Source organism: Lynx rufus, unplaced genomic scaffold (genome assembly GCF_022079265.1).
Source record: "Lynx rufus isolate CCGP_SWC_20201006 ecotype Redwood Valley unplaced genomic scaffold, mLynRuf1.p SCAF_2, whole genome shotgun sequence".
Lineage (NCBI taxonomy): Eukaryota > Metazoa > Chordata > Mammalia > Carnivora > Felidae > Lynx > Lynx rufus.
In genome coordinates, this window is record NW_025814834.1 from 93434348 (window position 1) to 93448519 (window position 14172).

At 38.0% G+C, this 14172-nt stretch overlaps 1 protein-coding gene across 1 annotated transcript in view; it reads right to left on the reverse strand.

The window, feature by feature from the left end:
- The window catches only part of THSD7B (thrombospondin type 1 domain containing 7B), a 749444-nt gene that overhangs the window by 541394 nt on the left and 193878 nt on the right, over nucleotides 1-14172 (reverse strand). The window contains exon 3 of the mRNA XM_047085714.1: nucleotides 10744-10989. Coding sequence (XP_046941670.1) covers nucleotides 10744-10989 — 246 coding nt within the window. The remainder of the gene's footprint in view (nucleotides 1-10743; nucleotides 10990-14172) is intronic.

The window sequence follows — 14172 nt, forward strand, 5'->3', positions numbered from 1 at the left end:
GCAATGGTCCTCCAGCCTCTGGACAAGATGGCATCCAGACTGCCTGGGACGCTATCTTTAATGGTGAAGTCCCTGTCAAAGAACAGGCCTTTTTCACCTCTCTCTCCAAATTCTGATGCCTTTTAACACATCCTCATTTTGCCCTTCTGTTTAGGAGGGAAATATGGGGAGTCTCAAAGGCCAGAGTCCTACCTCCTGTGGGCACAAAACATTTTTAATTGATTGTGGAAATGCCTCAAGTAGACAGCCATGGAATGAAAGACATTAGTCAATCCTCATGGCCCCTTAGCAATGTGACTGTGGAGGATCCATTTGCTTTTTTCAAAGGTTCTGTCTGAACACAACAGCCAAGGCATTAATTTATTTGGACTACTAGAGTATCATGACATGGCCTTCAAGTAATAATAACAACCAATACCTTCTGTATGCCTACTCTGTGCCAGGCACTCCAATAACAGAAATAGGTGTGTTACCTCATTAAAGTGTCCCAACAAACCCTGAGGAAAATATTATTTCTGCTTTTACAGATGGGATAATTGGAATAAAAAAGAAGTAATTCTTCGAAGGTCATAAGTAATTGGAAGAGCAAGATTCAATGTCAGATTTATTTTTCTTTAATGAAATGGCAGGTAGATTAAAATAGCAAATGGCAAACCAATGAAACATGATCAAAGGATACTGAAAATAAGTTCAGTAGGCAATAGGTAGCTACCTGTCCAGCCATTATGAGGACAAGTAAATGTTGGTCTTGGTCTGAGGAAGTGGGTTCTGGACGAAAGAAAAAAAAATCTCTTTCTGTTGGTGGCAAAGATAATGCCAGTGACAACTAACTGATAATGTTTTATACTGCCTATATATATATTTTTTTTCTTTCGGTCTCAAACAAAAATAAAGTTTGAGAATATTTTACAGCCAACTTATAATTAGAGCACTGTAGTAACATAGGGTCAAGTTTTGGTGCTTTCAGGATATAATTTAAAAAAAGAGAAATAATATATAAGCCAAATTAAAGGATCCCTAACTATAAAAATTAAAATTCCCATTAAACCTTACAGAAGGTAACTTTAGGCCTGAAATCAAATTCTCCATGTTGCTCCCTGCTGATTAGAGTGTTAAGTAAACTTGTCATGATCCATTCATGTGAAAACAGCTCCAATTTCCCCACTACTAGTGAGAGAGCACACCTCCCACCACTCTGGAACCCCACCCTCTGAGAATGGGAATGCTGATAACTCAAATACTGAATGCACAAGGAAAACAGCTGATGCAAGGGCATTCTAGTTAACATAAAGATACGTATGACAGCCTGAAGGCAGGGGGAGGGCTAGAAAGAAGGACTCCCTAGAAAAAGAAAGAGGCCTGCCCAAATAGTAAGGGAATCACTTACACAACCACATGTTCATTAATCCTTTCTTTCAACAAATAATTCCTGAGCTCCAATTATGTGCCAGGCAAGATTTCAGACAATAGAAATGCACAGCAGTAGGCAAGACAAAGCCCCTGACCTTGAGAAGAGAAAGAGCTATTTCCATGCCATGACCAGGGAAGCCTTCAGAATCCTGAAGAACATGAGGGAATGAGCGGTCAGGGAGCATTCTAGGCAGAGAAGAGCACATCCAAAGTTTCCAAAGAGACCGAGTGTTTGGCACTCTCTAGGGTATCGCAGAAGCCAGTGTGGCTGGGTCAGGTGGGTTAGGATAAGAGGGAGAGAAAATGAGGAGTAGTCAGGAGCCAGTCTATAAAGAACATAGTAGGCCAGAGTTAGGACTGTGAGTGTTATTCCAGATGTGTCAGGAAATCATTGCAGAGTTTTGAGAACGGTAATATGGTGTGATTTAAAGTTTTAAAGATCACCCTGGCTACTGAGTGAAGAATAGACTATGGGGGATGTGAAGGAAGGAGACAAATTTGGAAGGCTTTGCTCATCTAGGAAGGATGATGGTGGCTTCAACTGAGGCAGTCATAGTGAATGTAGTGAGAAGTGACCAGATTCTGGATATGATGTGAAGGTAGGGACAGCCTTCCAATGGATTAGATAGAGATGAGAGAGAAAGGGAGGAGTGAAGAATGATTCCAAATTATTTTTTCCCCAAGTATTAGCACCACAGCGTGTTGGCAATGAATTCTTAAATGAGACAGCCCAGAAAAGGGGACAAGAACCCAGACATCAGGGAAACCATGTATTATAACTGAGAAACTCAGTTTTTCTTCATTTACTTTCTAGAATCTGTTTTCCAAATCCTTCTCCCATGCCTGAAACTCATTGCCCAATATTCTTATATGGTCCCTATAATTTAAGTCTCCTTTTAGGAAATGGTCAATAAGTATATTCACATGATACATATTAAAAGTTACAAGTTTAATTGCCATGCTGAGCACTGGGTGATGTATAGAATTGCTGAATCATTATATTCTACACCTGGAACTAATAAAACACTGTATATTAACTATATTGGAATAAAATAAATACTGAAAATGTTAACATTAAATATGTTATGATTCTAAAGAAGTATATGCAGCTTAAAAGAAGAAACCAAGATTAAGTCAAAGAAATTTCTAATGGCAGAAATACATATTCCCATTAAGAGATATAGGAGACAAATTGTGGACTAGGAAAAGTGATTTGAGGCCCTGAAATTCATTTGCCAAGATAACCAGCTTGTCTTCCAGACAGTGATGTTGTCTAACTCAAGGAATCCTGTACTTAAACTATTCTTCAAACAGAAGGGGGATAGCAGAAGGAGTAAGGAATGAACTTATTGCTGTGAAGCAATGAGTAGAGACATCATAAATTAGCAAAGACAAAATTAGAAAAGAAGGCACATTAGCAACTCTTTTTAAAAGACCTCCATCCTACTAATGTGACATAAAGTGATTCTAATAGCAACAGGATGGCAGGACCATCAGAGTTTTATAGCAACCTCTGCCCTTTAGAATGTATGCTTTATCACTTCCACAAGGCTTAGAATTGCTTAACGTGTGGATTTCTTTTCTCCTACTAAAGACTTGGATTTAAAGCAAAGCAACATGGAACAGAATCTTAAGCGATTTAATGATGACAGATTGAAAGAATAATTGCATTAGTTAATGGTCATGTTTTGACTAAGCACATATAGATTTGCAAACAATCTTGGAATTGAAACCCTAGTGCAAGGTATTCAAATTAAATGTGTGTATATTAAAAATCAGTGTACTGCAGCATGACTAATTTATGATAATGTCTGTTGTCCTTTTAAAGTTGTAAATGCATTTAGAAAAGAATTAACTTGTCATTTTTTTTTTTGCTGAACAGACGACCAAAATAAAGGGAACAGATCAAGCTTTATATATTTTATGCTCTAGTAATTTTTTATTGAATACAGTGAGACCATTGATTATGGAAAGCTACTCTGAAGTGCAAAGCTCTTTGCCCTTCAGCAGCTGGCTTTGCCAGCCAAACTCCACATATGTATTATTAATAGACTTGTATCACTATGCACAGCACTTAGCAGTACGTTAACTTTTCTTACACTAACAGGGGAACAAATCTTCCATCCAAGAGGACTTAAAGTGGCACAATAGGGACTCATGAAAAAATATGTACCAGTAAAAGATAGATTCAATAAAGCATCTGTCTTCTCCTGTTGAAACAATTTATAGATATTTGAAACCATTGTTTCTTATCTAACACACAGTCTCCTGAGGGCTCCAGGTCATGACTCCTTTATTCCTCAAGCTGTTTAATCAAAACAGTTAACAACAACAACACAAAAATCATCCTTAACGAATCTATGAATTCATTTAAAAAATGTACTGAGTTCCTATTAGGTACAGAGTGCTTGTTTGCACTGTGGTAGATGATCAACAGCAGATTCAGAAGATATGGTAGGTGATATTCATGCCGTTCTGTTCTGGAAGGCAAACTTTTACAAACTGAGACTGTGATCTCATTTCTCACCCTTTCTGAAGCTACTCTTACAACCGAATGAAAATAGAAACTTCTTATCTGGAAAACCAGGCACACTGTTAGCAGAAGAAAGGTGGCCATTGGGCACAATATCAGATCAAGCTTCATGTGTCCATCCCTGCCCTGGGTAGTTGTTCTTATTTAATCTCCTTGATGATGTCAGTTTCAGCTGCTCTTTATAAGAAATCACTCTAAATCCTTCACACATATTACATAATAAGTAAAATCATGGAAGAAAGTACCATGTGCGTAATATTGTTCTGGAACTACCCTACACTTGAACATTCACTCATTCATTCATTGTTTGCTGAGCATTTACTATGAGCCAGGCATTTTTATAGGTGCTAACCATTCGAAGGTAGAGGAAAAAAGTAAATGAACAAAAAAGTAAATAAACATCCCTACATATGGGATGATTTGTAAGAACATTACCAACTATTATAAACATTCTTTTTTTTTTTAATTTTTTTCAACGTTTTTTGTTTTTTTTTTTTGTTTTTTGTTTTTTTTTTATTTTTGGGACAGAGAGAGACAGAGCATGAACGGGGGAGGGGCAGAGAGAGAGGGAGACACAGAATCGGAAACAGGCTCCAGGCTCCGAGCCATCAGCCCAGAGCCTGACGCGGGGCTCGAACCCACAGACCGCGAGATCGTGACCTGGCTGAAGTCGGACGCTTAACCGACTGCACCACCCAGGCGCCCCTATTATAAACATTCTTAAAGGATATGGTAATCATGTTCTGGATGCTCTAGTTCAACATACAAATTTTTGATTGTGTAATGATGTGAAAGTGAGACACATTCAGTAGAAACCATACTTTGATTTTTGATCTTTTTCCACCCAGCAATATGCAATCTGATCCTCTCATGATCAATGAGCTGCAGCTCCCAGTCAGCCATGTGATCACAAGGGTAAATTATAGATACACTTACAACCATTCTGTATCCATGCAACCATTCTGTTTTTCACTTTCAGTACAGTAGTCAATAAATTACATGAGATATTCAGTACTAGTATAAAATAGGCTTTGTGTTAGATGATTTTGCCCAACTATAAGCTAATGTAAGCATTCTAAACACATTTAAGGTAGGTAAGGCTAAGCTATGATGGTTGGTTTAGGTATAGTAAATGCATTTTCAACTTACAATCGTTTCATCCTGGCATGGGTTTATTGAGAGGTTACTCCATCATAAGTCAAAGAAGATCTTTTACAAGATACTTAATATACACGAACTAAGTGAACAAAGACTGAACGTTTTCAATCTCCTGAATTCTCTAGAAATTAACAGTGACAGGCTGAAGCAGGTGTTGGACAAACATCTCTTCACAACACAGCAACCCTGTTCCAGCACTTACAGAATTCCAATGGGCAAAGAAAGCCAATAATCAAGCAAAGTTTTCCCTGCCATCCTTTTCCTTAGCTCTATCCCTGGTTTCAATATCATCTACAAAGATCTGTCAACTAATCCCCAGAGTTTTCTCAAGGAAAAATAATTTTTTCTGGAAAATCTAAAGTTGGGTGGAGTGCCTAAAAGAGATGTTAGGGAGAATCAGGCTGGTCATGGGTTGTGGACGAAGGGTGTTGTACAGAGAAATCAAAGTAGGCTGCAGGAGACCCAGACACATTCCTCAGTGTGAGTGTGCACAGACAGATCATAGTAAGGATAAATTCATGCATACCAGAGACAAGGACAGATGGATCATGAGAGCCAATCTATTCAGTGTCAGACCCAAACAGTGAAACAATGTTTTACAAATTGGCTTTTCTGTGCAGTAATATCACAGTATATGTAATAGGATCAACCACACAGCTTCTGCCTTAAGATCTCTTGGGAGTTTTAATCTACATCCGTCACTGTCACCTTTTAATACTGCTGTCTTCTATTCAATTTCAAATTCTAAATGATCATTTAAGAGACAGAACAGCCATTTTTTTTTTTTTTTTGCATGAAAATTGTTGTCTCCTGGTGAAGTGGTGAAAGTTGCTGGTAGGTCATCTGAGGTGTCATTTCCAGGAAAGGTATTGACACTTTTCAATATGTTTGTGTGTTATGGTATCTTCAGCCTAATGGGCTCTCCACATAAACACAAGGGATCTGGAGTCACAGTTGTTCCGGCATCAGGTCATGCCTCAGTTATCTGACATTAAGCATTTAAAATACTTTCCTGGGGTGCCTGCTTGGGTGGCTCCATTGGTCAAGCTTCCCACACTTGTTTTCAGCTCAGGTCATGATCTCATGATTCATGGGTTTGAGCCCTGCATCAAGTTTTACACTGATAGTGTGAAGCCCACTTGGGATTCTCTCTGCCCCCCTCTCTCTCTGCTGTTTGTTTTTTCTCTTTCTCTCTCTCAAAAAATAAAAATAAATAAATAAATAAATAAATAAATAAATAAATAAAACTTTCCTTATGCTATCTAGTAAACGGGGCCACCTTATTTACAGTCTTAGAATGATTTTCACCATCCTCTTAGTTCAGATGTAGGATCGAATACTTCAGATGTTAATCAGGACATAAGAAAAAACACAAGTACCAAGGTAGCTTATAAAACACATATCTTTCAATGTTTTGAGGTAGAGAATAGCATAGTGCCTAAGGTCATGATGCCCAATGGCAGGAGATAAACACACCCATCTCTCTCATTTCTATTCCCACCTCACAATATACAGTGTGAGTGCTTAATGTTATGTTGGAATGGACATAAACCTACAAGTAGCCCGAATGCTGAAGGAAGGGGTTTCTTGGAGTCTATACATGTCTTGGTTAAAACCATACTCTTGAAACAAACCTAAGGCTGTACTACACTAACTTCTTTATAGTTGTATAATTTCCTATGTTAGTGTAACAGACTAGCTTCTGTCTCTTTTCAAGTTTATGTAAGCTGGTTGCCCCAAGGAACTACCAAGATGTTCTGGTCTCAGAGAGCACTTGTGGAATGGGCTTCTCTTGCTTACCATTCCTTTCATGGGATCATGCCTCAGGGATTGGCACTCGTAGTGTTTAGAGCTAAAATGTTTACCGCTGGAGTCTAGCTGGTGAGACGAATAGCCCCAAAGCTATGTAGCTAAAGAACTTTTACAGCAGTATTAATATGCAGGACCTATGGTACTTCTCTAGCTCTTCCCTCTTCTTGGAGTATTCTTCCCCTAATTACTTAAAAGCTAATTTCCTCACTTCCTTCAAGTTCCCCCACCAGTTCAAATGAGGCAACTGTAATGACTGACTCTGTTTAATTCTGTAACCTGAGCTGACCCCACATCCCAGCATCCCAGCAACCCTACTGTAATGTCTGATTTTTTTTCATAGCTCATGCACACAGTATATAGCTTATTTTATTTATTATATTTATTTGATGTACCTTCACTAAAATTTAAGCCCCATGACAAGGAGAGGACTTTGACTATTTTGTTCTCTGAGGTATCACAAACTTGGCACATAGCAAGAGGTCAATGTACATTTATTGAATGGATGAGCATGTTTCCTATAGCAAAGATGGTGGAAAGTAAAAGCCAAACAGCATTCTGAGAGACTTTAGAAAAGCACCATGAAGAGTCACAGAAATGTACATTTTCCTGCTGGGGAGAAATATGGTGAATTGGATTGCTTGATATATATGACTTGCTCATGAATTCTGGGAAAGGAGAAATGGACATTTTTGTTCCCTAATAGACTTTTTGTTTCCATTTCCCTTGTTCACAATGAATTTTAATCACCATGTCGCACTAGAAACCAAAGTTAGTACGCAGCCTTTGTGCTTTCCTGTGGTAGATGCCACAGCTCAGATTTCAGACAAATAAGAATGTCAGCCAATGTTAATTTTGTTGTTATTTATGCATTCTCCTGGAATCATTCACTAACATACCTTTCTCCCTAGGAAACACAGGTTGGTATTCAGTGACTTTTCTAAGATTCATATTTCCTACAAATTCATCATTTGAGAAGGTTTTTAAAAAATGTCAAACTAAGTAATGTTTCCAAACAGCAGAACTAGAAGGTCAGGTCCATCGCCAATGAAATTTGTCACATCTATTTTCAGATGTTAAGGTTCAATCAAATGAAGAACAATAAAGAAATTCATCTTGTATGCATCTTGAATTATTACCATTCCACACTATTTTGTTGGGAAAAAATGATACATATAAACACATGAATATGTGTATATATACCTTTATCTGTGTATGTGTCTTCACTACAACTATCATGAAAGTAATGGAAAGAATACTGACTTTGAGCCAAATAGACTTCAATATGAACAACATCAGTTTGCATCCCTTTTACTCTCAAAACTATCCTATTTTGATGAGAAATTTTATGTTCTTCTAAATAATCTTTGTTAAATTTCTGATATAGTTATTGGTGAACAGTAGGTACTCAATAAAAAGTAGCCATTATTTAACAAATACAGATGCAACTCAACTTTCTCATGATCATCAGAGAGAAATTGTTCTGACTTCTAAGAAAACTGTAACCATTTTCAACACAGAAAATAGAGGTAAAAATGGAAGGATGTCTATAAATTAACATTTGGAAGAGGTCACTAGCCATTTCATGTAAGTAATGAAGGAAAAGGGGATCAATGTCTATTTCATCATTAAACCTAGATTCTATTCCTAGAAGCCTAACATTGAGAACCCTTCTGAATTAGGCCTCCATAGAGAAAAAGATTTCACATTACCCAGAAGAAATAATTTCCTACCTCTTTAAATTACCATAGTATGCCTTCAAAGGAAAGGAGGTAGTTTCTTTCCGGAGGAAATGAACACACCTCCAAACAGCAACAATAAGGGTTGCCATCTTGGTAGTGCTTCTATGTGCTGAGTACTGAGACTGACAGTTTACATACCTCGTCTGCAGGTGTTCAACCCTCAACACAGGCAGTATAATTAGACACATTTTATTGAAAAGGGAAATGTCTTATAGAAGTTGTATAGCTTTCCCCAAAACACATAATTAATAAATGATGGTAATATAATTTTGATCCAGGTCTACCCAAAATCAAAAAGAACAAAGATCTCAGGCTTTATGTCATTTCCAAATCCCATGCTGTCCCTTAGTATCAGTGTTTTCATTTTATTTTTAGAGAGAGAAAGAGTGTAAGACTGTGAGCACGGGAGGGACAGAGGGAGAAGTAGGAGAATCTTAAGCAGGCACCACACCCAGCATGGAGCCTGATGTGGACTCCATCTCACAACTGTGAGATCACAACCTGACCCAAAAATCAAGAGTCAGACATGTAACTGAGCCACCCAGGCACCCCCTAATATCAGTGTTTTTAAAGACTGGACACATACACAACTAGGGAGAATTCTGTGAGACAGTAAGTTAATCTGTAAAGGATAATAAACTACATCTATCTCTTCTGCTTCTGAGGTACAGAATGATATGAATCTAAGGGGTCAACTTGGTAAAAAATGAACAATCAGTATGTGAAGACTTGAATGCACACTGATTTCAATGGTGAAGTGGAGGAAGTGAGTGGCTAAGAATCTGACAACAGGCATTTGTCCCTTTATTCCTCTACCCCTGCCCCACCCAATATACACATTATTTCAGGTGCAAGAAATAGCTAAGCTCATCAATAATGCCTGTTGAGTTTGACTGTTAGATTAATTGCTACAAGAAGATATTTTTTTTGCCTCATTTTACTTTTCACTGGGGAACTGATTCTCAAATTCTACAAACTACAAAAAAACAATAGGAAAGGTCTATCTAAAATAGCTACATATTTAACAGATAGAGCTCAGGGCAGCTGTCCAGCAGGAATTACCACAGATTTGTCCCCCAAAGACTTCTGAATAGCCAGGTGCAAATGACTTATGTCATTATCAGACTTGGCCTACCATAATACAAGAACACAGAGAAAAATATACTGGAGGCCTTCACCAAGGGTCATACCTACAGTCAGGCAAAATATAAACAATATAAAAATATTAAAATACAGCTACTAATCTAGGTCAATGTTTTTCTCAAAATTCTCTGCATTAGAGACAATGTCATAGGGTAGCATGTATTAGGGATTGACTCTGTATACATTAGACAATGTATTAGGGACTGTATATTAGAAACAGTTTCATAGGGTAGCAGTAACATTTAGAGACAGAACTGCATTAGAACTGGGGTGTCACCATCCATTAGCTATGTGACATGAAAAAATATTTAAGCAACAACAGCCTCATTTACAAAATGACGATGCTATGAATAGCCTCTTGTTACAAAAATCAGGTGTGACATGTCAGGCAATGATAACTAATGGTTATTGAGCAATTATTATGTGCCAGGTTCTGGATGAAGTTAGTAGTGCTAAATGAGTAAACTAAGGCACTATACTTAAGTTCCTTGCTGAAGTTCACAAATTTAGAAAATCACAGAAATAGGATTAGAGCCCAGGGAATCAACACAGCCCATGCTCTTAAAGCACTGTGCTAGACTGCTTAGTATGGATCTCTATACTGAGTAAAGACACAACAGTTAGAAGTCACAGCTACTGGGGCGCCTGGGTGGCTCAGTCGGTTGAGCGTCTGACTTCAGCTTGGGTCATGATCTCACAGTCTTTGAGTTCGAGCCCGCGTCAGGCTCTGTGCTGACAGCTCAGAGCCCGGAGCCTGTTTCAGATTCTGTGTCTCCCTCTCTCTCTGACCCTCGCCTGTTCATGCTCTGTCTCTGTCTCAAAAATAAATAAACGTTAAAAAATTTTTTAAAAAAGTCACAGCTACTGTTATTGTTGTTGAGATCCCTACACCACATAAAATGAGGTTTTGTAGAACACTGAATACTCATCCCAAAGAATGCACAATACCTGGGACATGGCTGCAAAAGTTCTTCAACAATGCAGGCCTCTTTCTCAAGAAGTTCAGGGCATTCCTTTCCACCTCCAATAGCAATGTGCTTCACATTCCGGCTCCTGCTTCTGAATCCTGGTGAGAGACTTCCTGAACGACACGTCTTGGAGCAAGGGCTCCAAGACGACCACTCAGTGGTTTCACAGTCTTTCGGCATGATGCAGGACTGGACAGTCAAAGGGAAGGAGTCTTGTGTGCAAAGGCTGAAAGAATAGAAGAAAAAAAACAGTAGGGTGTAGATTAAACAGATGCAACCAACATTATGAAGTGCCTGTTAAGGGGGAAAAAAACCCTGAAATTTGATATGAGCTTTCAAAGGATTTTAAAAAATGTTAGAGGCATCATGATAAAATAATGAAGAACATACATCTTAAAAATGTATGTTCTCTTTTATCTGCAACTGTGAAGTGATTTCACTCTAGCAAAACACACATGTACACACTTATACCTTGTGCAAAGCATTATGAGAAATAACGACATTACCAGCAACAACCAAACTACAGAGGGAGCCCATATGTGCACTGACTGATGAATGGATAAGGAAGATGTGGTACACATATAGAATGGGATATTACTCAGCCATCAAAAAGAATGAAATCTTGCCATTTGCAACAATGAGGATGGAGCTAATGTATTATGCTAAGCAAAATCAATCAAAAAAAGACAAATACCATATGATTTTAGTCATATGTGGAATTAAAGAAACAAAACAGATGAACATGTGGGAGGGTGGGGGAGAGGAAAGAGGGAAACAAACCGCAAGAGACTCTTACTGATAGAGAATAAACTGAGGGTTGATGGAGGGAAATGGGTGGGGGATGGGGTTGATGGGCTAGAGGGGTGATGGGCCTTAAGGAGGCTACTTGTGATGAGCGCTGGGTGTTGTAAATGATGAATTCCACTCCTGAAACCAATATCGTACTGTATGTTAACTAGCTAAAATTTAAATGTAAAAAATTAAAATAAAAAAATATAATAAAATACAAAAAAAAAAGAAGAAGACGAAGAAGGAGGTTCTTCTAGTGTGTTGTCACCTGCACTATAACTTACAGCTGCCATTTACTGACTGGTTCCCACGTGTCACACACACTGTGCTGTATCTCACAGGTACTTTTTCGCAACAATCCCATGAGTTTATGTATTATTATCTCCAATTGTAGAAAATTTAAGCTCAAGAAGGCTAAACCATTTGTCTAAGGTCAAACAAAGGTAAAGGTAAGCTGTAGAGTATTGATCTATCCACTCTTTTCATTCTGGGCTATGAAAAAAACAAATGTGGTATCATGTTTCCCCACACCGTTAGGCTCTGAGCATCAGGTTCCTCATTTGCAAAATTCAGGTGCTATCAAATACTAACAATCTAGTTGGGAAACAAATAAATAAAGAGATGGGATAAGTGATAATGTGATGAATTCAACATGAAATAATTTATAATGATGAGGAGAAAAGTTGATGAGTCAGTAATAGACCATCTGGAAAGGCCAGGAGGATGGGAGGGGGTGAGGGTTTCTAAGAGAGAAGGACATATGAGTTGCATTTCTTTTAAAGATTGATAGGAGCTTCCCAGGCACAGAAAGAAGACTATTTTAGGTCACCAAAATAGTATATTTGAAGCCTTGATATAAAACTTTGTGGGGATGGAAACCAGTGTTATGCCAGAGCTGGATGTACTGTTTCACAAGAACTAACTAGCAACTTTTCACGAATTTTGCAAGCCAGTTGATTTCACTCAGCTTAAAAATGGCCATGGTAGGAGTATTTCCACTGCAAAAATCAACAGATGCTACTAATCAAGCCCCCCAGCCCCACCTTACCCTGACACCCCACCCCCAAGAACAGGTACTTAAACATTTATAAGCACACCAAAGGGCAGGGGGAAGTAAAAACCAATTTGTCAACTGTCATAATTTGTCAATTTATAAAGCATAAAGTTCAAAGAGGAAAGTGGATAGATACTAGGTTTGTGAATTCTTCAAAATTATGTCTGGAAAGACTTCACGTCATCAGCTAAGAAATTTGGATTTAACTGAGCATTAAATAATTTTAACTGAGGAAAATCAGACCCCACCAGGAAAATAATATTTTACATATTAATCAGTGTTCTTTTTTTTTTTTTTTTTACTTTTTTTTTTGTTAGCCTTTTCCTTATTATGTCAAAGGCATCCATTACCTTGGGGAAGAAAAGGATAATTTTGACAGGAACACAAGTCAATATATGTTCAAATACTGACTTCCCAAAGTGGGCGAGTGAAATCTGGTGGAGTAATGAACTAATCAGGATTAGGTAATGGTTGTTCTGCATGTTTCTGACTTGTGAAAATAATGCTGATAAGGAAGAGTCAACAACAGGGAAAAGGATTATAGAAGGTTATGTGCAGGGGAGAATAAAACATGATCAAATTTAAGCAAATTATAGTGAGGTTTCCATATTGATATCTTTCATTCCTTCATGAAGCCATGGAGAGTTAGTGTGGCTTTCAGAAGTCACAACGATATAAGATAAACCGTGTGTGTGTGTGTGTGTGTGTGTGTGTGTGTGTGTGTGTATTCAAGTCTATTCAGATCATATTCCTTTCAAAATGAAAAAAGACAATGTATACCTTATTACCATTGCTCACTCCAATGTTACATTTTGGGAGCTTGGGGTTAAGACATACTAGGAAGAACCTCTCTTGAAAATGCCCCACCTGTATCAGAATGTACTGTCTCTGTGCATTGTGGAGGTACGGGGAGAAGACTGTCTCTTTTGGTGTATAATACAACAGAAACATCAAGAAGTTTCTAGGTTTTCACTTTTCAGAAATTGTTATGGGCTTCCAAATTCATATATTGAAGTACTAACCCTCAGTACCTGAGAATGTGTCTCTATTTGAAGAGTCTTTAGAAAGGGTATTAAGTTAAAATGAGGTCACTAGGGTTAGCCCGAATCCAGTATGAATGGTCTCCTTACAAGAAGAGATTAGGAAACAGATACAGAGAAAGAGGACTATGTGAAGACACAGAGAGAAGACAACTGTCTACAAGCAAAAGAGAGAGAGCTCAGAAGAAACCAACCTATTGACACCTGATCTTGAACTCTCCAGACTCCAGAACAGTGAGAAAATTAATTTCTGTTGTTTCAGCCACCCAGTCAGTGATACTTTGTTAAGGCATCCCTAGCACACTAATACAGAAATTTAGTGATGTTTTTCAATTTGTGTGTTTTTAGAAATACACAAAATTTGCATGTTTTAGAGAAAAGTCTCACCTTCCAAGATGGACTTAATTCCTTTTATAAAGAAGGTCCCACACGATACAGTTCTCTGTCTACAGTTGTGGTGGTTTGGGTTTGGTTCTTCCCATTTACCAGCTTTCACTCTCGGTTGCTCATCTTCCCCAGAATGATT